We start from the raw sequence: 23896 nt of genomic DNA, 5'->3' as shown, positions 1-23896 counted from the left end.
TTGATAAACATTTCATATACCCCTAAATATTATTTTTACTCTATGCTGTTGAAACTGCCTTGTTCTCGGTTTTGATTTGGGCACTTTCTCAGAAATGGATATAGTAATCATTGCTCTATAACTCGGAAGTAAGGAGAGTATACTCCAAGGAGAAATTGAAGGACTTTTTGTTCCAGTTATTAAAATAAAATATCATCGTAATATAGTTCATAAGGTACTTTTGTAAAACATTTTATGGAATCTGCAAGGTAAAATGTACTGTACTTCAAACTTTGGTGTTAGCTTTGGACCTATCCAATTATCAGAGTTTGTTGATATTGCTGTTTTTTCAAGTTCTCAAGCTTAAATACCGTATTTACGCGAAAAATCCCCGCCGCCGAATAATCCACGCAGCCTAATTTTAGGAAGGGTCATTTTGGAAAAAATGAAATGAACTAAAATTCCTTCCATCAAAAGAGTAACGTAGGCATAAACAGACATTTCATATCACTCCGCAATGTCCACGTGGTCTTTACGCAAATATGAATGTGTAAATTTATGGATGTAGCTGCTTTGCCTGAACATATTTGAGATGATATAAATACATTATCACTGCTATAAAATATATTTGCCATGAAAATTAGCAAGTAGGCCTAGGCATTTCATTAATCTGAGCTTGCAATAGGCTTGATTCCCTGTAGATCGGAAGATTCGTTCTCTCTTGCATCACTAGAATCCTCTCTTAAACTACTTAAAAATTCGTCACACTGCATGTCTAAAACACTTTTCACACACAGTCTCTTTTTACTCTGATATTAACATGACTGATGGTGGATAATTCTTTTCATGAAATGTAAACACTTGAAAAAGACACATCGAACAGTGATGTTAGTTTTGCGATATAGTAAAATCTTGTTAATTTGAACTCTTACCGGGCGAGTTGGCTGTGCGGTTAAGAACACACGGCTGTGAGCTCGCATCTGGAAGATAGTGGGTTCGAACCCCACTGTCGGCAGCCCTGGAGATGGTTTCCCATTTTCACATCAGGCAAATGCTGGTGCTGTACTTTAATTAAGGCCACGGGTGCTTCCTTCCCATTCCTGGGCCTTTCCTGTCCTATCGTTGCCATAAGACCTATCTGTGTCGGTGCGATGTAAAGCAACTAAAAAAAAAGAAATCCAACTCTTTGGGATGCAAAAATCTGACTTTGATTTACGTGATTTCGAATTAACTGCCAACTCGTGCTTCAGAAATGGCAACCCTTGCTGCGTCACAGAATATTCAAGACACGTTACTGCATGCAACTAACACTGATTCACAGTTTAAACCTTTCAAATGCCATGGAAAAAATTCCAAAATGTATGCAAGGTTCAGTTACAGTATTCAAACAATGCACTTGGATAACTCAGTGGAAAACATAACCTCACACAGCGAAAGAAAAAAGAAACACGATTCAAAGACAAGGACAAATTATGTTTGCTCCCCTATGCAAGTGCTTTATTTTTTGGTTTACTGTACTGTTTGCACTTGTAGGTGCCTTGAACTTGTTCGGAAAGTACCCGACACCCTTGAAACATCGTGGCTTATCAAGCTTTCCTATGACGAGCATAGGAAGTCTTCTGCTTCCGTCTGCATTGCAGTATAATACAATGAATGACTGCATCTCCTATAAAAATGTCCATTTTGGCTTGGCATAAAAAACAATGCAGTTCCATTGGCATTGATGGTATTGTTCGGTGTGTACGAATCGATTATAATTATGGTCACGCTTTTTCTTCAAATGTCGGCATCACCAGTGTTCGCGGATTCTGCTTCTCCGCACACTACCTGTTACCTGATATTGTGGCGTTCCTTAAAACACTGAATACAAAAGAATTATGATTTCACTCAAATTTAGCAACTATGAAACACACTGTCGACATACTGAAGTGAAAGAAAGTGCGGAAAGCTACTCCTGCACGTTCCGGAAGACACATTTTATTGTGACACAGAGAAATTTTGAATTTAAATGATTTACTCTGTAAAATACTATTTAAAAAAATGTAAATGAATTTTTAAATTAAAAGTCTGAATTGTTTTCCGTTTAAAAATGACATACGGGGGCAGTTTTCTTCCATCTCCAGTTACACAAAGCATGACTATACATCCAACATCGAAAACTTGCCAACCTTAACGCAAATAAAACCTGCACCCCAATTTCGTGCCTCAATTAAAAAAAAAAAAAATATGTGGGGATTATTCGCGTAAATACGGTAAATGTTTCCATTAAGTATGTTTTATAGCAAAATTTTTCTTTTTTCATTTGTTGAATTTGTGATTGTAATGGTTAAAGTGTAGTTTTATAAGCGGGCATGTCCGGCTCCATGGCTAAATGGATAGCATGCTAGCCTTTGTTCACAGGGGTCATGGGTTCGATTCCCGGCGTGTTTGGGAATTTTAACCATAATTGGTTAATTCCGTTGTCATGGGGGCTGGATGTATGTGTCTTCTTCCTCATCATTTCATCCTCATCACGATGCACAGGTCACCTACACGCGTCAGATCAAAAGACGTGCATCTGGCGAGCCGAACATGCCTCAGATACTCCCAACGCTAGAAGCTAATCGCCGTTTCCTTTCATAAGCTGGCATTCAGATTCAAAATACAAAATGTTTACATCAGTTTCTTGAAATGAGGATTCCTACCAGAATACTAAGTTCAGGGACACTACTACAAAGTAGTACAGCAACTGTTGTCCCCGTACTTCCATCAGTAGTTTTAACAATAAGTATCCATCATATTCATGCAACAGTGCTCTGAAAGTGGAATCTTTTAGTGGAATCCAGAAGTTGCTGTGTTTACTTGTTAATTTTTTGTGGGCATTTGTAGCTTTTGGTCACATAACCAAAAACCCTTGGTTATTTAAGGGAAAATGTTCATAACTTTTGATCTGTTTATGTTGGATAAATAAAATCTTGTGTACAGACCTTCAAAGGATGTAGTTACTTGGGCCACAGCATTAAAAAAAAAAGTGTGTCATTGTGAGAGTGGCTTGATGGGAAAGAAAACGACTTTTAATTTCTTTAAATTGCGTCTCCAGTGGCATGTGTGTGTTCTGATGAGTACTAAACTACAGTATGTTAGTTCTGCTGTGCCACTGATTTAATGAACATTCATAAAGCTGATATTAGTTTCAACACAGTTTCGTCAAGGCTTTGTGAAAAAGGCATGGCATTTTTTAAGCCCTTCAAAAACCTCTTTTGTTGAAGGTACACAGGAAAGCATGCATAGGGGTTTGAGACAGTATCATCAATGATTGAAAGAAACATGGGGATGGGTTGTTTTCTCAGACAAATCTCTTTTTTGGGTTATTTCTAAAGAGAAGAAAAAGGTTGATGCACAGTGACAGAAGTTTTGCCTGTATGTGTGGCTCCTGTAATCCAACAGGGTGGAGAGGCAGTTATGATATGGGGTTGCATTATATGGAAACTTATGGTGAATTGAGAATTGGGAACATGCATCATTTTCAAAAATATTTTTTTTGAAAAGTACACCAATGAAATAGGACGTAAACGTATTACATTGTGGTATTTTGCCTTGTTTTCTACCATTAAAAAAATATTTAATAGTGCCTTTCCGCAAGGCGAGTGAAACGGCCTCTGACGTAAGCGGCGCGCTGTGACGTCACGATCCAGTACCGCATGGAGCTCTACCAGTCGTTGTGCATCAGCCGTTGCTAAAAGCCGATTGTTTATTATTCATGATCGCGAATAACTTCGAAATGACAGAAGAAACGTTCAAAACAGCACAGTCAGACAATCTACCATGTGTAGATGTCATCATTCTTGAAAAATGTGACTTTTGTGGCCGCAGAAATTCGCGGATAACAAGCAAGTTTGTAAGTGGCGTCTTTTATATACGTGCAATATACTGTAACCCATAGTATTAGGATAACAACGAACCTGGATAGATATCACATCACTTTCAACATTTCCTTCTAGACTGATTCCCCTATTAAAGAATAACATTACATTTTCGGGCTTTCAGCATTAGTAAAGTAAGAAATCGGATTTCAGCACTAACATAAACATATAGGTAGCATTATAGTACTAGTCCGCTTCTGTGGTGTAGTGGTTAATGTGTGCCACTCCCGGAGGCCCGGTTTCGATTCCCGGCTCTGCCATGAAAGTTGAAAACAAATAGTACGAGGGCTGGAACGGGCTCTACTCAGCCTCGGGAGGTCAACTGAGTAGAACGGTTTCGAAACCCACCTCAGCCATCCTCGAAGTGGTTTTTCGTATTTTCCTACTTCTCCTCCAGGCACCTAAGGCCACGGCCGTTTCCTTCCCTCTTCCTTGTCTATCCCTTCCGATCCTCCCATCCTCCAACAAGGCCCCTGTTGAGCATAATAGGTGAGGCCGCCTGGGCGAGGTAATGTCCCTCCTCATCAGTTTCATCACCATACTCAAAGTCTCACGTTCCAGGACACTGCCCTTGAAGTGGTAGAGGTGAAATCCCTCGCTGAGTCCGAGAGAAAACCAACCCTGAAGGATAAACTGATTAAGAAAGAAAGAAAGAAGGAAAGAAAGAAAGATCATGGTACTATAGGGCTATAATCTATCATTCCCAAAAAAAAAATATATATATTTATGGTTGGGACAACTGGCCTACCCACTTCCGGGGCCCATGAAAGAGAATTAAATATCTTTGTGGAGGGAAAAAATTAAACATGATAAAGATAAATATGACTTCATCTAGTTTTCACAAGTCGGGCTGAGTGGTTCAGACGGTTGAGGTGCTGGCCTTCTGACCCCAACTTGGCAGGTTCGATCCTGGTTCAGTCCGGTGGTAGTTGAAGGTGCTCAGATACGTCAGTCTCGTGTCGGTAGATTTACTGGCACGTAAAAAGAACTCCTGCAGGACTAAATTCCTGCACATCGGCGTCTCCCAAAAATCGTAGAAGTAGTTAGCGGGGCGTGAAGCCAATAACATTAATTACATTTGGCTTTTAACAAGCTGAGCATATCAAGAAAGAAAAGTGTCCTGGTGACATTTTAGTCGCTCAATACAGGAATGTCTTTGGGTGCTGTGACTTTTACTTTTTTTTTTTTTTTGCTGTTTGCTTTACGTCACACCGTCACATATAGGTCTTATGGCGACAATGGGACAGGAAAGGCTTAGGAATAGGAACAAAGCGGCCGTGGCCTTAGGTACAGCCTCAGCATTTGCCTGGTGTGAAAATGGGAAACCACGGAAAACCATCTTCAGGGCTGCCGGCAGTGGGGTTCAAAACCCACTATCTCCCGGATACGAGCTCACAGCTGCACGCTCCTAACCGCACGGCCAACTCGCGCGGTATTTTTACCTTTCGGTTTATTGACTTGGCTTGTATAACCTAAAACTTAGGCTAAGTTGGATAATATTTTAAACACCTACATCACTATTTCCACCTGTGTGCAATTATGTTATTTATTTCATTAATATTATGATAATTATTATAATTGAGCATTGTTAACTTATAAGACCCCAACAGACAAGCATTGGTTTTGTGTAGAGTTATACATTTGTTAAATGCACGTTGTTTCCTTTCATAATGTACACGCCTATTCTTTGTTACATTATAGAGTATTTAGATATAGCCTAAATTTCTTTACCAATTAAGCTCTTCAATAAAGACATACATAACTGTCCCATGCCAAGATATATTGGTAGAATTAGAGCTGTCAAAATGGTTCATAACCCCTTTGATTTATTATCTTGACATGGATCACCCAAAACATAGGTTAGGTTTGGAGAATACTTTAATAATCAGCATTATTTAATGCACTGTTTATTACTTTCATATTCCAAGATGTAATTGAAGCATTTAAATAAAGCATCATACATTAAAATTTAAAGTTTTACCACTAGAACAGCTGACATGGAAAAGTGATTTGAAAATTCAAACAAATTCATCTTACGTTAAAATCTTCAAAAAAATAAAGTATAGACTTTTCCGATATATCACCAGGATTTCTCCGGCTCGCCAAAATCCATTTCTCCCTAGTTTTAGCTTCTTTGGAACATTTATAAACAATTTGTTTGGGATGGTATGCGATGTGCTATTGCACATCGGAACTATACACCATTTATAAGTTTTCAGCCTCACTGTCTGTGCAGGATTCATTTTAAGTCTAAAATATACCACTCAGATTATTATCCAATGTATAGACCTCGAATTTAACCATACCAGACACTAACATAAAGTAGAAATACGCGAAGTGTATCCTGCTTCTCACAGCACACTATGTGTTATTTCGTCTGCTAATTCAGTCAACCTGTACGATGACGTCAGACCAATGAGATCGCGTACTTGCGTGACGTGACATTTTCGTAGATTTTTATCATGTTTGGAGTTATTATTTGTACATTCTGATCACATTTTTGAATTCTTCATGAAATTTTGAATCGGATTAGCATATTTTTAATTAAAACCCCGGATCATGCATGTTCCCTATTGTTAATGGGTGCATCAACTGCACGCAGTATTGTGCAACACTAGAAAAAGATGTGAAGGCATGCGTCACTAACCTCATGGGTGAATATTTTATTTTTCGGTAAGATAATGTGCCAGCACACAAATAAATCTCTTAAAGCTGCTTTGAACAAATATGGTCTCCACACAGTCCACAAAACGAATGGAATACCATGGCTATATGACTGACGAAGTTGAAACCAAATAAGCAGGTCGAAGTTCATGTCACCCAGCTGTGGAAGGAGGGTTGTAAGGAAGAGCATCTGAATCTACACAACATATTGTGTGAATAAATCCAGAAAAGTCAAAGGTTTACGTGTTGACTATTGATAAATTAGTTGTAAAGGTCTGTAATTTCATTGTTATACAAATATTCTTTGCATTTATCTCCATGTTATTTCATTTTTCACTAGTGTCCCTAAATTTGCTGTAAGAAGTGTATGATAACTTGTACCAGAGTGTATTTGTCATTTCTGCACATATTCTAATATTATTAAAATTTTACCTCTATCCAGACCTAAGTTATATTAGCTTCGTGCCATCCTATAATGATTTTGTCTTAGTGCATCTTGATATTTAACATCATTCTTGTGAAATTATGAATTCCTAAATTGTGACTGAAGTTATTGAATAATTCTACTACAGTATGCCAGCCTTCATAATTACTTTTCATTATTATTTGAGAGAATTACTCATTTTCATAAAATGTAGGAATTAAGCTGAAATGTTGAACAAAATGTGCATAAAAATAATGATAAATTTTGTGAGTTTCTATCCTCTTTCTGTGGAGAACCAGAGTAATTATTAATTTATTATACATGACCATGCCTTTATTTTAATGTTAATATTTCACCTATTTTAGAAGTTAAGCATTTAATATTTAATATTTCAGGAACTATGATGAATTTAGCCAGGGAAGTGGTGCCAGTCACGACGACTCGTACGAGCAGGAGTTGAGGGACTATGGTTACTGTCAGCGTGAACGAGGAGATAGTAGCCCGTCGCCGATCACTTGCGAATCCGAGGGAATGAGAAGAAGTGTTGCAGTAGTGAGTCGTCCAGTGCGTTCAGATAAAAGCTCAAGCCCGTGTGAAAAGGTGGAAGAGGAAGCCTTCAAGCGACATGCACTGCAAAGTGTTGTTGTAAGTGATGTGAGTGGCCCTGCTCCACTCCAGCAAGTCCCCCCTCCTTTGCCACCACCACCTAACATACCACAGCATCCGCCAGACATTCGCCATCTCCAGAAGGAACGAGTTCATATCCAGCATCTTCTCGAACAGTTGGACGATTGTACGAGTTCTGCAGATGAAGATACATCTGTTCCTAGTTTGGTGCCCAAAAAGCGAATAAAGCTGACTGGGGATGAGTGTAGTGTAACTTCAACTGGTGGGTCCGTAGGGTTGTGTGGAGGGGCTGTTGAAAATTGTTTCGAAGGAATGAACCATGGTGATAGCGGGAGTGGCACTTCTCTTTTAGTGACGACACATAATCACCGCAAGAGTTTATCTGAGGTGCGAAGGATGTCGGACACTGGTAGTGGTAAACACTGTAGTCGTAGGTTATCGACAGATAGTCTATCAAAACATGGTGCGGGAACTCGTGATGTGAGAGAGACCTCAGCTGATCGATTGGTGCAGGTATCGTACTCTCCTCACCCAGTGTGCAAGCGAAGAAAGACTGGGAGTAGTACTAGTGAAAGTGAGGACCGAGTTAGTTGTCGGAGTGGGAAACATTCGCATCACCACCATCATCATCATAACGATGTAGGGAGTAGCATGACGACGATAAGCGGTAGTGAAAGTGTTGATGGTAGCCGTCCGGGTACTCCACTGTGTGATGAGCGGCCTGAAAATCTCTTACCTCCTTCTGAACCTAGGCGTATTCCTCGGGAACGTACCACAACTGAAGGTCCCCTGTCACTCCCTTTGCCTAGGTTTGCTGCCCAAGTTCTTTCTTCAACTCCTAGACTGTCTGTGTCGATCTCAGGTGCATCTAACAAATCAGTTCAGTCGTCTAGTATAGTTGCATCACCTCCCTCCGTTGTTACTTCTCCACGACCAATTTCTCACTCTCAGACTACTTTGCACCAACCACCCAGTCCAAGTCCTGCTCCTCCTCCTGCCTCTCCTCCACCTCGACCCCCTTCACTGTCATCAACATCTTCGGATTCTGAGATCTCTCCTCCTTCGCCAACACTGGAAGAACGTATCCGGTCGTTGGATGAAAAATATGAGAAATGGTCTGGTTCTCGCGCAAAGAGTGCTGCGGGAGGGGATGCTCTTGCAAAGTTAGATGCATCAGCTAGTGAACGTTTTCGATTTCGTCACAAGTTATTGGATATTAAGATAACAGAATTGAAACCGTCGGACATTGTAAAATCAGTGCTTGCTAAAAGGAGTGTATTTGACGAGGACTCTAAACGGCTCGAGAACTTCAACGAAAAATATGAGCCTCGTGAATTTATTCCTTATACTAGAACTTCAAGTTGTTTTCAGAGTTTGCGTGTGAAAACTGAATGTACTACAGGCAGAGATTTATCTCAGTGTGGAACACCAACCAAGCCTGCATTGTCACCGTCTCCTCTGAGTACACCTGCCACACCTGGGGTAGTGGGGAAAATTGGGACATTTCCTAGTTCTGCTGTTTCTTCTCAGCTTCCCCCCAGATTAATGGGAACACCGTCACCTCTTCATTCACCTTCACAGCCACTCCCTAAATCGCCTTTTTCAAGTGGTACCTCAAATGTCTCTTCACCGTCATTGAAACCTCCTGTACCTTTATCACCTGTCATTGGAGTATCTTCTCTCATCCCACAATGCAGTAAATTGCAAACTATGCCAAAGACTTCAAGTACTGTTTCTCCAAGACCTGCTGGCTCCGGTTTGCCAGCAGCGAAAGGGCTGCAGTACCCCTTTCCCAGTCACCCTCCAGTGTTACCAACAACAACGGTAGCAACGACTACTGCCACAAACACTATTGCTCTAGTGTCAGTGTCAAGTGCGGGAGTGAAACCGAGTTTATCTGTGACTGTGCCGACCACCTCCACTATTACTGTGCTGTCACCTGAAGTATCACGAACTAGTGTAAAACCTGTTGGTATTTCAAGTGCCCCGTCGAGTGTAGTTCATTCCTTAGAAGTGTCACGGCCGTCTGTTGTGAGATCAGTGTCGTCAGTGACTGTATTGACAACAACAACTTGTACAAAACCGTCTCCAGAAGTGACTGGTAGGCTGTCTTTAAAACTAGTTTCTTCTGCTTCTTCTGTCCTTTCCACCACTGCAGGCAGGGTTTCCTCTCCAGGTGTCTTGAGACTGTCTTTCCCTAAACCAACTGTTACAAGTGTGACAGAGTCTGCTGTAAGTAGTATTTCATCATCTGAGGTGTTAAGGTCACCACCACTTGGAGCTAAGGGTTCAAGCACTGGGTTGTCTTCACCTGAACTTATCAAAGTTCCAGTCACTTCTCAAGTGTTAAATCGTGTTTCAACTGTTTCATCCTCTCCACAAGTAACATCTAGACTGACTACTTCAGTAATTTCGTCTCCTCAGGTGACATCACGTGTGTCAGTTACTCCTACTGTGAAGATCTCGACTAGTAGTTCTGTTTCATCAACCAGCGTGTCGGGCTGCTCTGCTCAGTCTAGTAAGCTTGCCAGGCCAGTGGAACATCCACCTAAGGGACAAGGTACAATTACTGTGACATCAAGGTCAAGCAACAACATTCCTTCTATGAAGTCACCTACTTACTCTTCTCCTAGTGAGTCTTTACCAGTATCCACGTCTAACTCACGAGTTGTTACCATTCCTACGTGTACATCTTCGAGTGTAATGTCTACTGTGACAACTGTTGCAGCAGCAAGCACGGTAACAACTACCGTAGTAACAGTGACAATGGCTTCAACAGCTACAACGTCTGTTACGTCATCTACCTTTACTACCGTGTCCACTTCAGCTGTGTCAAATTCTGGATCGGAAGGAACAAAACACAGTGGAAAACCAAAGTCCTGTAATGTCTCTAAGAAAGATACTTCACATTCAGTGTCAACCTACAAAGACAAACTGAATGATGTTTCTCTCCCTAATAAACATGTTTCTTCAAAGAAGGACTCCCTTCAATCACCAACCGGTGGGTCTCCCACAAAGAAGGATGCAAATATGAAAGAGTTGGACCCTCTTCGGGTTAGCAAATCTAAAAGTACTGAAGAATGGAGAGAGAAAAAGGAGGTTGCTGCAATGCTGTGTGCTAGGCGCAGCAGTGAGAGGGATGTAGATAGTTTAGATAGGAGACGAGATCGATCAGAGAGTTGTGAAGACAAAAGGAGAGAATCTGCTGACAGTGTTGAGAGACGAAAAGAAAAAGATCAGTCAGAATGTTTGGAGAGAGAAAGAAGAAAAAGCAGTCACTCTCTGGATGGTGAAAAAGAGAAAAAGAAGGACACTACAGACAATATTGAAAAGGAAAAGCGGAAAGACAAGGAGCTATGTGAAGAACGACGAAAAGATAAGGATAGCTCAGAGATAACAGACAGGAGAAAAGAGGTTCCAGATTTTGAAGAAAGAGAGAAGTGGAAAGAAACCTTACTTAACGAACATGACAAAGATGGGTGGAAAGAGAAAGAAGAGATCCAAGAAAAGGAGAGACGAAAAGATGCTCTCTTAGAAGGTCCGAGGGAAACTGATGCTGATAAAGATCGACGAAAGGAGAAGAAAAAAGATCGAACGAACAGTAACAGTTCACCTGCTAGCATTGGATGTAAACGGCGCATGAGTTCTCAGGACAGTTTGGAAAGTGTACCAGATGATGCCAAGCGTCTTAAATTGTCACCTGCAGCAAGTATAGAACATCGCAAAGTACCAGAAAGACGGGATTCTAAAGATAGTGGGCGCAGCAGTAGCAGCAGCAAGCGCAGTAGTGGTGAACGACCACGACATTGTGATAAAGGTTTCTCCAAGTTGATGGATGACAAGATTCGTGAGGAACGAAAACAGGGAAAGGAGGAACGGCGGGAGAAAGAAGCAAAATCTCAGGATGGCTTTGAAAGACATAAGATGAAAGATAAACAGAAAAAGAAAAGTAAAGCAGACCGGGATAGTCCAAAAGATCAGAGAGAACTTCCCTTGAAACCTTTGAAAGATATCGCAAGTGAAAAGAATTTCTCTCCTCCAGGCACCAAGAAGAAGGATGATAGTGAGCCAGAGGATAGAGAAGAAAAGCACAGACATACCAAAAAGGAAGTAAAGGAAAAGAAAAAGCAACCTAAAGAAGAATTCACCACTGTAAAGCCACCTGTGAAAGAAGAATTTGGCAACGTTAAGCCAACTAAAGAAGAATTTGTTACAACAGAATCTGCTGAAGAAAAGGGGAAAAATTCAAAGAAAGAGAAAGATAGAGAAAAGAGAAACAGTAGTGAAAGGAGGAAAGATGAACCAACTGGAATCAAAGAGGAGCAGAAGACAGGTGTGCAGAAGGCCAAGAGTTTGAAAAAAGATTACAGCCATTCTGATACCGATAGTGAAGATGGGAGCTGTGATGGACCAAAGAAGCATTCCATATTTGATATTGTGGATGATGGACCTGCTTATATTTCTATGTATGATAAAGTGAAAGCTCGCTCTACTAAAAACATGCAAAAACAGGAAGAAGAAAAGCGTCAAGAGAAGATGAGAGAAAAGTTTAACCTCTTGAAACAGTCTAGAGCTAAACGAGAAGAAAAGAAACGTTCTACGTCGTGGGATGAAGATTCAGATTCAGATAATCCAGACCGTGAACGCAAGGCCAATAAGCGACTTACAAAACTCATGATCAGTAGCTCATCTGAGGATGATGGCCGAGTTCGCTCTGCATATGACTGTGAGGACATAAAAATAGGGAAAAGTCGGCCTCTAGTTAGGATTAAGAAAGAGGATATTTGTATTGGTGACTCTGACTCTGATGTTCAGCTGATGGGTAAACCTGCAATTGTCAAGGAAGCAAAACACCTTGAAGGCATGGATGATGACGACGATGGGACTGTTCGTTCGAAGCATTTGTCATCTGCGGCTAGGAAAGGTAGCAGATCAAAGCTTGTCTCTGACACATCAGAAGATGACACTGCTACTGTCTCTAGATTTAAATGTAATGTACAAAAATCTCTAGATGTGTATTCTGCTGACAGTGAAGTAGATGTAGATTATGTTGATTCAGATGATAAACATTCTCATGTGAAAAAACATAATAAGAATAGCAAAGTGAATAAGATTGATTTATTGGATGATGATATAAATCCTAAGAAGATACCTGATACAGCTAAAGTAGGACTTGAAAAGCAAGCCGTGCTTAAGAAAATTACTGCAAAGAATAAAGTTCTGGCATCATCAGATGATGAAACAGTAAAGAAATTGCCATGTGATCCTGTAAAGAGTGACATATTTGGTGATGATAAGCAAGCAATATTTAGAAAATCGATTGCAAAAAGCAAGGCTTGTAAAATTGTTCTAGACTCCTCCGATGATGACAATGCTAGAAAGTTAATGGCAGAATCTATTAAAACCAGCTCATTTAGCGATGATAAATCTGTTGCCTTCAAGAAATTCTCAACAAAAAATAAAATAAAATCTTCAGTTGATTCATCTGATGAAGACAGCAATAGGAAGAATATGACTGATCCCCTTAAAAGTGATATGTATGATGAAGTTTTACATTCTGATTTCAAAAAGACTTTTGGTAAAACTAAAGTTTTGAAATTGTTTCCAGATTCTTCTGTTGAGGACACTTCAAAAACCTTTTCAGCTCATGATCAGAAGAATGAACTTTTCAGTGAAAATGTCTCTGATAATATTTCACTGAATAAAATTGAGTCATCAGGAATAGAGAATATTTCGGATGCAGAAACCCCAGAAGCACCACCATCTGTAGAAAAATCTGTATTCTTTGGTAATTCTGTTTCTATTGCAAAAGGAAGTGATCCAAATAGGAAGAAGTCTCATAAGAAGAAACAGAAACGTCAAAAGAATTTAGCTAATGAAGATGGGAAATCTATGGAAGAACTAGACCCAGAAACATTTGAAAAGTCATTAGCAGAGGAAGGTAGTGATGATGTAAAGTTAAAAGGTGATGGAGAACGTAAGAAGCATAAACGTGATAAACGGAAGTCAAGTTACTGCAAATCAGATGGAGATGGCAAACAGTCCAAAGCTCGAAAGAAGAAATCTGCCAAAGCTGAGCTTGGAATCTTGAAAGCTGAGAGCAGTCTCAAGCGGGAAGAGAAAATGGAGGACATATTTGGCCCACTTTCTGATGATTCATCACCACCTGCACCCCATAATAATAGTGTGCGAATGTTTGATAAAATCTCGGATAAATGGCAAGTTTCTCTAGTTTATGGCTCAGATTCTGATTCTAATATTGATCACAGTTTACTTAATTCAAATCAAGATTGCTTCTCTCCTAATGACGCTGTTCATGGACGTTCTGCAGAGAAGGAGAAAAAACGCAAAGAGAAGAAGCGTCGTGAACGTAAAGCTCGTGAAGAAGAGAGTCTTACAGTAGACTTAGCTGAAGCTGGGCGAGTGTTAGAAGCCAAATTGATGGATGACGGTTATATGGAGGATGATGGCCATAAAACTGACGTAATGAAGGAGGAAGGTGTAAATATGAAGCAAGAAACTACTACTCCTGACACAGATGTGTTTCGTTTTACAGATGGAGATGAGAGTTTGGAAACAAACACAGCTGTTGTTATTGAGAAAGCAAAGGAGAAGAAGAAGAAACGTAAGAAATCAAAAGAAGAGAAGCAAAGCAGAAGGGATCATCATCACCACCACCATCATGATAAGAGTTCAAGATCTTCTCCTGAGAGGAGATCAAGTATCTCCACTGTGATGGAGGAGGTGAAACCTCCAACATTGCCATCGCCTTCTCTTCCCAGTCTTGAATTACCTCCTAGCCCATCGGATATAAAATCTTCAATGCCATCACCAACTGAGAGTCCTCATACTTCATTGCAGTGTCGGGATTCTATCATTGCCGTTTCAAAAATATCACCTGTAACAAGTAAGAGCACTGAGAAGAAGAAACCAGATAAATTTATTCCTGGCTTTGGTTCTGAAATTGACGATACCATTCACGAAACAGCTGTGAAAAGCATATCTGAATTTGAAGCACCAAAGCCAGAAACTTTGATTGGTGTGAAAGCTGAAGAACCTGGTAAGGCAGAAGAAATGCTGTTACCTAAAGCTGATGGGGAGGATCTCACAGGAGAAGAGGAAAAGCCTAGGGCTGTCATTTCACAGGAGGAGACAGAAGATGCTGTAAAAGCTTTGCTTGGAGAATCATTTGGTCGAGGTTTTGAGTGCTATCCAGGTGAAGGAAATGGCTCGGGAACCAATCCTTCAGAATCTCAGCTCCCTACTGATGAAGAAGATGAAACAAGAAAGGCTGTTGAGGGGTTGATTGATATGAAACCTGACACACCACAATCTGAGCATGAACTGCAGATAGATACGGATACTGAAGATAATGTTGATGAAAGTTATTCTAATCTTCAGTATAATGGTCCCAGTGAAACCAGCGAAGACCAAATGTCGAGGACAACAGACAGTATTAATTTTTCACACCCGAAAACAGTAGATCATCCTCCAGCATTTTATGCCCATCATAATTTGCCTTCTGTTAAGACTTATGAATCTTCACCTCCTCTTACTAAACCAACTATTCAACCACCAGAAGTTGTCATGCCTCCTTTAGAAGAAACTGACATTAAGGAGACTTCTGTTGAAACTGAAGTCAAGGCTGAACCTCTTGATTCTTCAGCAGAGAAGGATGAAACGTCACTGGAATCTTCAGAGAAATTAGTACCTGCTCCATCGAAATTAGTTTCTGTTTCTGAACCACCCATCTTACATCCATTGCCTGTTGACATCAAGACAGAGCCATGTGATCCTGAGGAGGAAAATAAGTCTATTACAAAGGATGATGTTACACAAAATGATTCCTCATTAAATAAAGAGATTCCTGTAACATCTGAACCTACAGAAGAGCCTAAGTCTATTAAGGAGGAGGTGAAAGAACAAATTAAAGAGGAGCCAGAGGAGGAAGTTCAAAGTATATCTGAAGAAACTTCTCTGCCAACTTTGGATGCACCATGCTCGAAAGTTGATGAACCACCACCTCCTAATCATGTAGAGGAAGAACAGCTTATTACCAAAGTGGAAGATGATACCAAATTAGAGGAGCCTTCAGTAGATAAGGAAGGTGTTGAATCAGAGTTGAAAGAAAGTATACTTGATATTAAAGAACCTGTACTTCCTCAGGCAGATGAAATAGCTGAAATTAAGACAGAAGAAGCAGCATCTACTTTGGTAACTGATGTAAATATCTCAGAAGATGTTCCTGTAGGAGATACAAAATCGAGTATCGAAGAAGAATCTGAAGCAAAAGATGAGAATCAGATAACATCATCAGAGGATGTGAAGACCGAAGATAAACCTGAAATGACTTTCCCATGTCTGAACAAAATAGATCCTCTTAGTGATTTACGAGAGTCGGAGTTCTCTGAGCCAGAACCAGACATGAAAACTGATATTGTCAACAGTCTTTTAGCATCAGAGTCAATGAATCGTGAACTTCCTGAAGATACTAGACCACTTTTTGCAGCTGGTACAGAGAGTTTTGATTTGTTTAAGGAACATAATAAGGAAGTTGCATCTGTGATCAGAGAAACAGAAGCATGTCATAACAGCTTTGAGGAAAAGCAGGAATCTTTTACAACAGCACCTGCATCCAGTATTCCTGAATGTGAAGTTAAACCTCCAGTGCCTGATATTAAAGTAGAAGAAGTAGAAGATGAGTTCATGTCATCACCCAAGAGTGAAAGTAATGATACTCTCAAAGTTGACTCAATCTTCTGGTCTACTAAAGAGGTAAATTTAGAGTCTGTCATCAAGAAGGTGGATGCTTTGTGTTCTGATGAAGAGATGGCTGAACAAACAAAGATTGTTGATAATGAAAAACATTGGTTAAGCTCAATGAAGGAGAAAGAAATTTCACCTATTTTGACTACTGATAAGAAACTCTGGCTAAATCCTTTGAAAGAAAATGAAGTAATCCCTGGTATAGATAAAGACAATAAAATGTGGTTGAGCCCACTAAGGGAAAAGGAAATCGCCCCAGCCATTGCTATTGAAAATAAATCATGGTTAAGTCCACTAAAGGAGAAGGATATTAGCCCAACTATACCTAACGAAAACAAGTTGTGGCTAAGTCCTTTGAAAGATAAAGAAGTGTCATCCTTAGATAATGAAAAGCTGTGGTCGAGTCCTTTGAAAGAGAATGATGTTACTGCTGTAGTGGATTCTGGGACAAAAGTATGGTCCAGACCTTTAAAGGAGAAAGAAGTTGTGCAAGCTGTAGATAGTGGTAATAAGCCATGGTCAGTCCCTTTGCAGGAGAAAGAAATTGTTCCAACTGTTGATAATGAGGACAAAACATCAGTAAGGCCTGTAAAAGATGATGAAGTAGCAGCAGTTAGTAGCGAAAATAAATTATGGACAAAAAATGTAGTTGGTAAAGATGTTGACCCACTTGAGAAAGAAGCTGGACCTGTACTTGACACTGAAGGCAAATTGTGGCCAAGGCCAACGAAGGATCTCCTGGAAGCTAAGCAAGATCTTGAGAGTGAGAAATCTGAATCATTGGAAGATAGTGTACAAAAGGAACATGTAAAATCTGAAGAAGACAAGGAGGAAGTTAGTTCTAGCACTGAGCATGAGCATTGTTTAGGTACCTCGTTAAGTCCTGAAGAGCAAGATGATCATCGTATTACTTCAGCATCTTCACCTGATGACAAAGACCATGCTGCAGTATCTACATCATCACCTGAAGGTACAGAACTGGAGAGAGAGAATCAGTGCCATAGTACGGTGACCCCGCGAACATCTCGAAGAGGTCGACGTGGTGCAGGAGGTAGACGTAAAGTTGCTACTCGTTCTGTTCCTGGTGTGACAACTAGGCGCACGCGACTGGCATCTGGTGGCCTGAAGAGTAATTCTGATGTTAGTGTTAGTACTCCAGTATCTCCGCGAAGAGGAGGCCGTGCTGCAAGAGGTGCTAAGGTTTCACATGAGAATCTTTCACAGATGAACAAAAAGCTTACTACTGATGTATACGAATTTCACGATGATTCAGAGGATGAAACAGCTAACACTGGGGATAAGGGGCGACCTCGTCTAATACTTACTATTAAGAGTCCTGTTAGTGCGTCATCAGTCAACACTACACTGGGTAAAGACTTACATAATTCAATGAAACCCCCTCCATCACCAGTCGTATCCCCCATTGTGGAGACTCGAGAAGAATTTCCTTCTACACTGATTGCGCCTAATACTGTTACAAACCCTGTTTCAAACACTAGTAACGCCAGTAGTACTGCAACCACCACTCGTAAATCCCGGCGTTTGCAAGAAAGAGATGGTTCAAGGACCACTGTAGATGATGTAATTGAGGATGTTGTACGTGGAACAATTGTGACTAGATCAGCAGCTGCTGCAGCAGCTGCTACAGGACAGGCTGTATCCCCTCGACGTTCAACAAGACAAAATAATACTGGGCAACGGCAGAGTTTAACTACGTTTGTTGAACCTCGCAAGTCCCCTCGTGGTGGTAGGAAAGCCCAAACTCCTAGTAGATTGCATGATGAATTGACTGATGATAAGAAAAAATTGGAGGAAGATTCATTGCCTGGTAAGGCTGGAACAGAGTCTTCAGCATCACCACCTGCTGCAGATACTGCAGGAAAAGAAATGTCACCAGAGAAGTCTATAGCTTCACTGCCGTCAGGCTCTGCTACTGTGAGAACACCATCAAGTACAACAGGTTCAGCATCTTCAGAACCATCAGCTGACAAAGATGCTTCTGAGAATGCTGATCAAGAACCTATGACTCTCATAGATCCAGTTACTGGTCTACTGATCCCCATGCGAGAATCTGAAGAAGGTCAGTACATCCCTGTGACAACAGTAGGTGTGGAAGTTGGTGCCGTTCCGCCTGCAACATCTGTTTCAGCTATAGGCGGTTCTACTCCCAGTGAAGTCTGTGTGGAGAAGCCTGGAGATGCTGCTAGTCGGTCAGCTGTGGAGCAGTCTGGCCCGGCCCTGGCAGCTCCTAAGGTATGTTCTATCATATTTATTGTGGAAAACATTATTGAGATTATTTGATTACGTTCTGTGATAACCATTTTATTTTGTATGTTAAGAATCACGTCTACCTTGATGGAGAGGTCATTTTCCATAGTAGCATACCAGAACTTTGTTTTATATGATACTAGCGACTGTACCCGTTGTTGGCAGGAGATTTCTTAGTATGTGCATTATTATTCAGTGGAATCTCGTTTCTGAAGGGACTGAAACATGTGGACAGAGGTGGGGGGGAATAAAATGCTGCACAGAGATCAACAAACTTAAAGATTTTCATGTTTTGAGCACTTATTTTTGCATCCAGTGCACATAAATATTGCTAAAATATTACATTGGTTACCCGGGCTTTGCATTGGATGTGTACTTGCAAGGAAATATCCGCACACTTTTAAAGCAGCGTGGACTCCTCACTTTTTCCTATAGCGGAACCAACTTTTCCATTCCACTTTTGTTGCAGCTCAATAGGACTGTTCGTCTCTTTACTCAACTTTCTTTCAAGACATTTTTTGCCGTTAAATTCCAGGGTTTTGTCAGTTAAGAGGTGAAAAAACAAGCCTGTTTCATCAGCATTGCAAACATCGAGGACTGTACTTTGAGAGACATGCGTCAGCTGTAACTTCCGTGTTGCATCATAGCTCAAATTGGTTCTACACTGTCAGAAACTATAAGAGAATAGGAAACAACATCACATCATGTTTTCCAGATGCCGAATTTTGTATTTATATTATGAAATATGAAGAAAACCTGGTTCCCTAAAAATTATACAACAAAAATTTGACAGTCGTGAGTAGGAATAGAAACCATATTAAAGGGATATATTAACATTCATTCATTCATTCATTCATTCATTCATTCATTCATTCATTCATTCATTCATTTATTTATTTATTTATTTATTTATTTATTTATTTATTTATTTATTTATTTATTTATTTATTTATTTATTTATTTATTTATTTATTTATTTATTTATTTATTTATTTATTTATTTATTTATTTATTTATTTATTTATTTATTTATTTATTTATTTATTTATTTATTTATTTATTTATTTATTTATTTATTTATTTATTTATTTATTTATTTATTTATTTATTTATTTATTTATTTATTTATTTATTTATTTATTTATTTATTTATTTATTTATTTATTTATTTATTTATTTATTTATTTATTTATTTATTTATTTATTTATTTATTTATTTATTTATTTATTTATTTATTTATTTATTTATTTATTTATTTATTTATTTATTTATTTATTTATTTATTTATTTATTTATTTATTTATTTATTTATTTATTTATTTATTTATTTATTTATTTATTTATTTATTTATTTATTTATTTATTTATTTATTTATTTATTTATTTATTTATTTATTTATTTATTTATTTATTTATTTATTTATTTATTTATTTATTTATTTATTTATTTATTTATTTATTTATTTATTTATTTATTTATTTATTTATTTATTTATTTATTTATTTATTTATTTATTTATTTATTTATTTATTTATTTATTTATTTATTTATTTATTTATTTATTTATTTATTTATTTATTTATTTATTTATTTATTTATTTATTTATTTATTTATTTATTTATTTATTTATTTATTTATTTATTTATTTATTTATTTATTTATTTATTTATTTATTTATTTATTTATTTATTTATTTATTTATTTATTTATTTATTTATTTATTTATTTATTTATTTATTTATTTATTTATTTATTTATTTATTTATTTATTTATTTATTTATTTATTTATTTATTTATTTATTTATTTATTTATTTATTTATTTATTTATTTATTTATTTATTTATTTATTTATTTATTTATTTATTTATTTATTTATTTATTTATTTATTTATTTATTTATTTATTTATTTATTTATGAAACCAAAACAGCGAGAAGCCGAATTGCAGAGTTCCGCAATGAAAAACATATTTACAATAGAGTAGCACAAGGCAAACATAAAAAATAAGTGAAAGAACAATGACGAAAAAACATCTAACGATAAAAATAGAGGAAAAAATTAAAAACTAACAAAATAACTGTAGAGACACAACAAATAACAATGCATAAAGGCTAAAGAAACAACGAGAAAAATTGAAGATTGAACGTAAAACGAAGAGAAGAATTTATAGCTAGGCACAGTAAGATAAATACAGATATAACACTTAAGTAACGGTATAGTACAGTAAAAAAAAATAAAAATAAAAATAAATAAATATTATGTACAAAAGAGAGGACAGCAATGAGAAGAGAGAAAAAAGGAATATGAAGAAAATCAACTAGGTTAAGTTAAGGAAGAATCGATTAAAGGAGGCATACGAAGAAAAACTGTAGGAATGGACCTAGACTTGGGAAAAAGGGAAAGCGTGGTAACTGACAAAGTAGTAACAAGATTCCACTGTGTTTCTGTCGACTCCTCATGTTGTTGCTGAGATTCTAAAGCATGCGGGTGGGCTGTTAGCGGCTTGTGTTGTACTCGTTTCCTTTCTCTCTCTCTGGCCCTACCCAGTTTCATATTTTTTTTACATTTGATCTCTTCGTTTTGTACTGGTATGTTTGCTACTGCACAATGGCCTAGATTGTACTGGTACATTTCAGAGATTTTTGCTTCAGTTACCATACCTAGAATCATGTAAGTTTGGTCCCTAAAAAGCAAATTTGGTGTGACTTGTCATGCTGTCAACTTGACCAATTACATATTAAAATCACAAACTTGATCTAAACAAACTAGCATCAGTGTAAACCAAACAAAACCAAACCCCATGGCACTACAGCCCTTGAAGGGCCTTGGCCTACCAAGTGACCGCTGCTCAACCCGAAGGCCTGCAGATTGTGAGGTGTCGTGTTCAGCACGACGAATCCTCTCGCCCATTATTCTTGGCTTTCTAGACCGGGGCCACTACCTCACCATCAGATAGCTCCTTAATTGTAATCACATAGGCTGAGTGGACCTCGAACTAGCCCTCAGGTCCAGGTAAAAATATCTGACCTGGTTGGGAATCGAACCCGGGGCCTCCGGGTAAGAGGCAGGCGCGCTACCCCTACACCACGGGGCCGACAACCTCAATGTAAGCAGCAGTAATATATCTGAGTATATTGTTCATGAAACTTCACAGATGTAGCAGTGTCCTTCATACTACCGTATGAAATAAACACGATATTCATGATGAAGTCATTTTTCAAGCTCAGTGAGGAATTAAGAAAACACAAACACACTCTCTCTCTCTCTCTCTCTCTCTCTCTCTGTCTCTCTTTCTTTCCTGCTTTTATTTTGATACATACATTACTATAATGTACAGTATTCTAAACATGAGAAACATGTCTTATTGTGATTTTCAAAAGTTTGATAACTTACTTAGCATGTACAGTATTTGTCCTTTCTTTCCTTCTTTCTTCAATAAGCAGTAATGGAGGGAGATTTTTAAACACATTTTGCAGCTTGCAGGCTGTTTATATCCTCAAGATGACCACACCAGGGAAATCCAGGAAATGTAGAGGGGTACTAATGAGTCAAACTACATCAACAGAAATTTGGTCAGTTTTCAAGCTGACTGAGGAACTGAGTTTGGAATTTATTATCATTCTCTTGACTGTAGGGATCCATGATGATAATATTCACAAACAATTATATTACATACACTGTAAATCACCACCATGAAGTCAAGAATAAGACATTAACAGTGTGCTACCTTCAGTTTTGCCTGATTCTCATTGCATCAGAAACTTATCATAGAAACGAGATTGTAACAATTCTTACTCCAACTTATTCAACAAATTTTTATATGATTGGTCTATCACTGCAGTTCACGTCTTCTGCCTGATCTTCCTTTCTCCATTCCTTTGCTTTGTGGAACAGATGAAGTTTCTTTCCTTTTCAGAGGAGTTCTTGCAGTATTTTCTTGCTGCTTAGATATCATAATTATCATCTAGATAGGAATTGAATGAGATAAGATTGTTTTGAAACTACTCCTTTCGTCATCTTACTCCAACTATGTTATTAAATACATTATTCAAACATGCCACTCTTCTTTCAAATAGATTTGCAATGGTTAACTGTAAGTGAGGGCCATGAGCCCTAACTTTGCCACAAATTCTACAAAAAAAAAAAAAAAAGGTAAAGTGTTATTTAATTACACTCCCAAATGTACGAGTAGTGACTTTTATAATATGGCAGTGTAACCGTTGCAGTATGTAATAATCTTGCAAGTCATGAAAAGAAATGACCATTTAACATGCAAGTCAGAAAGTAACTGCCAGGCGTTATATTGGCATACAGGGTCCCTACATTATATTATTGGCGATGTGGAATGCAATCCAACAGAATATACCTATAAATCACTACCTTTATCAGTAACAAAGTAGAAATAGGTAGGATGGCTTTGTCTGTGACTGCCCTCAACTATCATGTTTTGTAAGCAGGTCAGGATCAAGTTGTTTGTTGAATGAAGAAGAAATATTGAGAGTTATTAGAAGTGCTGAATCGGGTATTGAGGCAAACAGACCACAGACATTTTTTCAGCAAACTGTAGTGGAATTTCCAACAGTGAAGGAAATGAATATGAAAGTGATAGTTCTAATGACATTCAGTCAAACTGCAGGCAGATTATACATCAGTCCAGTACAGATTTTAACTAGAATTTGAGCTCCCCTAATGAGAAATGAGTTTCACAGAGCATGAAAAATAACTCGGAACAGGGACCAATTCTGTACGTTTGAAACCTAGTTCTTAACACATTCACTGCTGTTGACGCTTATAAGCGTCATAGGATGCTGTGAGCTCGGGCAGCTGGCGCTTATAATCGTTCTTGCATTGAGGACCCTCTTGTATTAAGAAATTATCTAAGTAAAAACTGTCTCTAGGAATTGCCAGAGCTTCAGCTTCAAGATTTTACATAATATATGATTTCAGCTCCTTGGCAACCCAAGGGTCTAAAGGATCAGCAGCGAATGTGTTAAAGAATTAAGATGTATGATATTTAATATTGCAGCAAAAGGTTAACTATCACTGTCTTCAGATTGATTGCAAATGCAGATCACTTTTAAGTGATTTCTTCCCATTTCTTTCCCGTTCTTATTTTCTTAACATCCTTCAAAACATGCAATTGTATCAAAGTTGAAGACTATTACAGTTGAAACTTTATAGACAGGATAGGAGAACATTATTGTAAACAGCCCTTACTCATTATGTTCAGCTGATATAGTCTGATATGAAGGTTATTGAGAA

At 38.2% G+C, this 23896-nt stretch overlaps 1 protein-coding gene across 1 annotated transcript in view; it reads left to right on the top strand.

Moving 5' to 3' along the window:
* Positions 1 to 23896, top strand: part of LOC136858762 (protein split ends) — a 438081-nt gene that overhangs the window by 358304 nt on the left and 55881 nt on the right. The window contains exons 13-16 of the mRNA XM_068225686.1: positions 7365 to 7874; positions 7926 to 9949; positions 9980 to 11706; positions 11788 to 18615. Coding sequence (XP_068081787.1) covers positions 7365 to 7874; positions 7926 to 9949; positions 9980 to 11706; positions 11788 to 18615 — 11089 coding nt within the window. The remainder of the gene's footprint in view (positions 1 to 7364; positions 7875 to 7925; positions 9950 to 9979; positions 11707 to 11787; positions 18616 to 23896) is intronic.

Source organism: Anabrus simplex, chromosome 1 (assembly GCF_040414725.1).
Source record: "Anabrus simplex isolate iqAnaSimp1 chromosome 1, ASM4041472v1, whole genome shotgun sequence".
Classification (NCBI taxonomy): Eukaryota; Metazoa; Arthropoda; class Insecta; order Orthoptera; family Tettigoniidae; genus Anabrus; species Anabrus simplex.
Note: the sequence above shows the minus strand (reverse complement) of the source record. Positions and strands in the feature narration are given on the sequence as shown.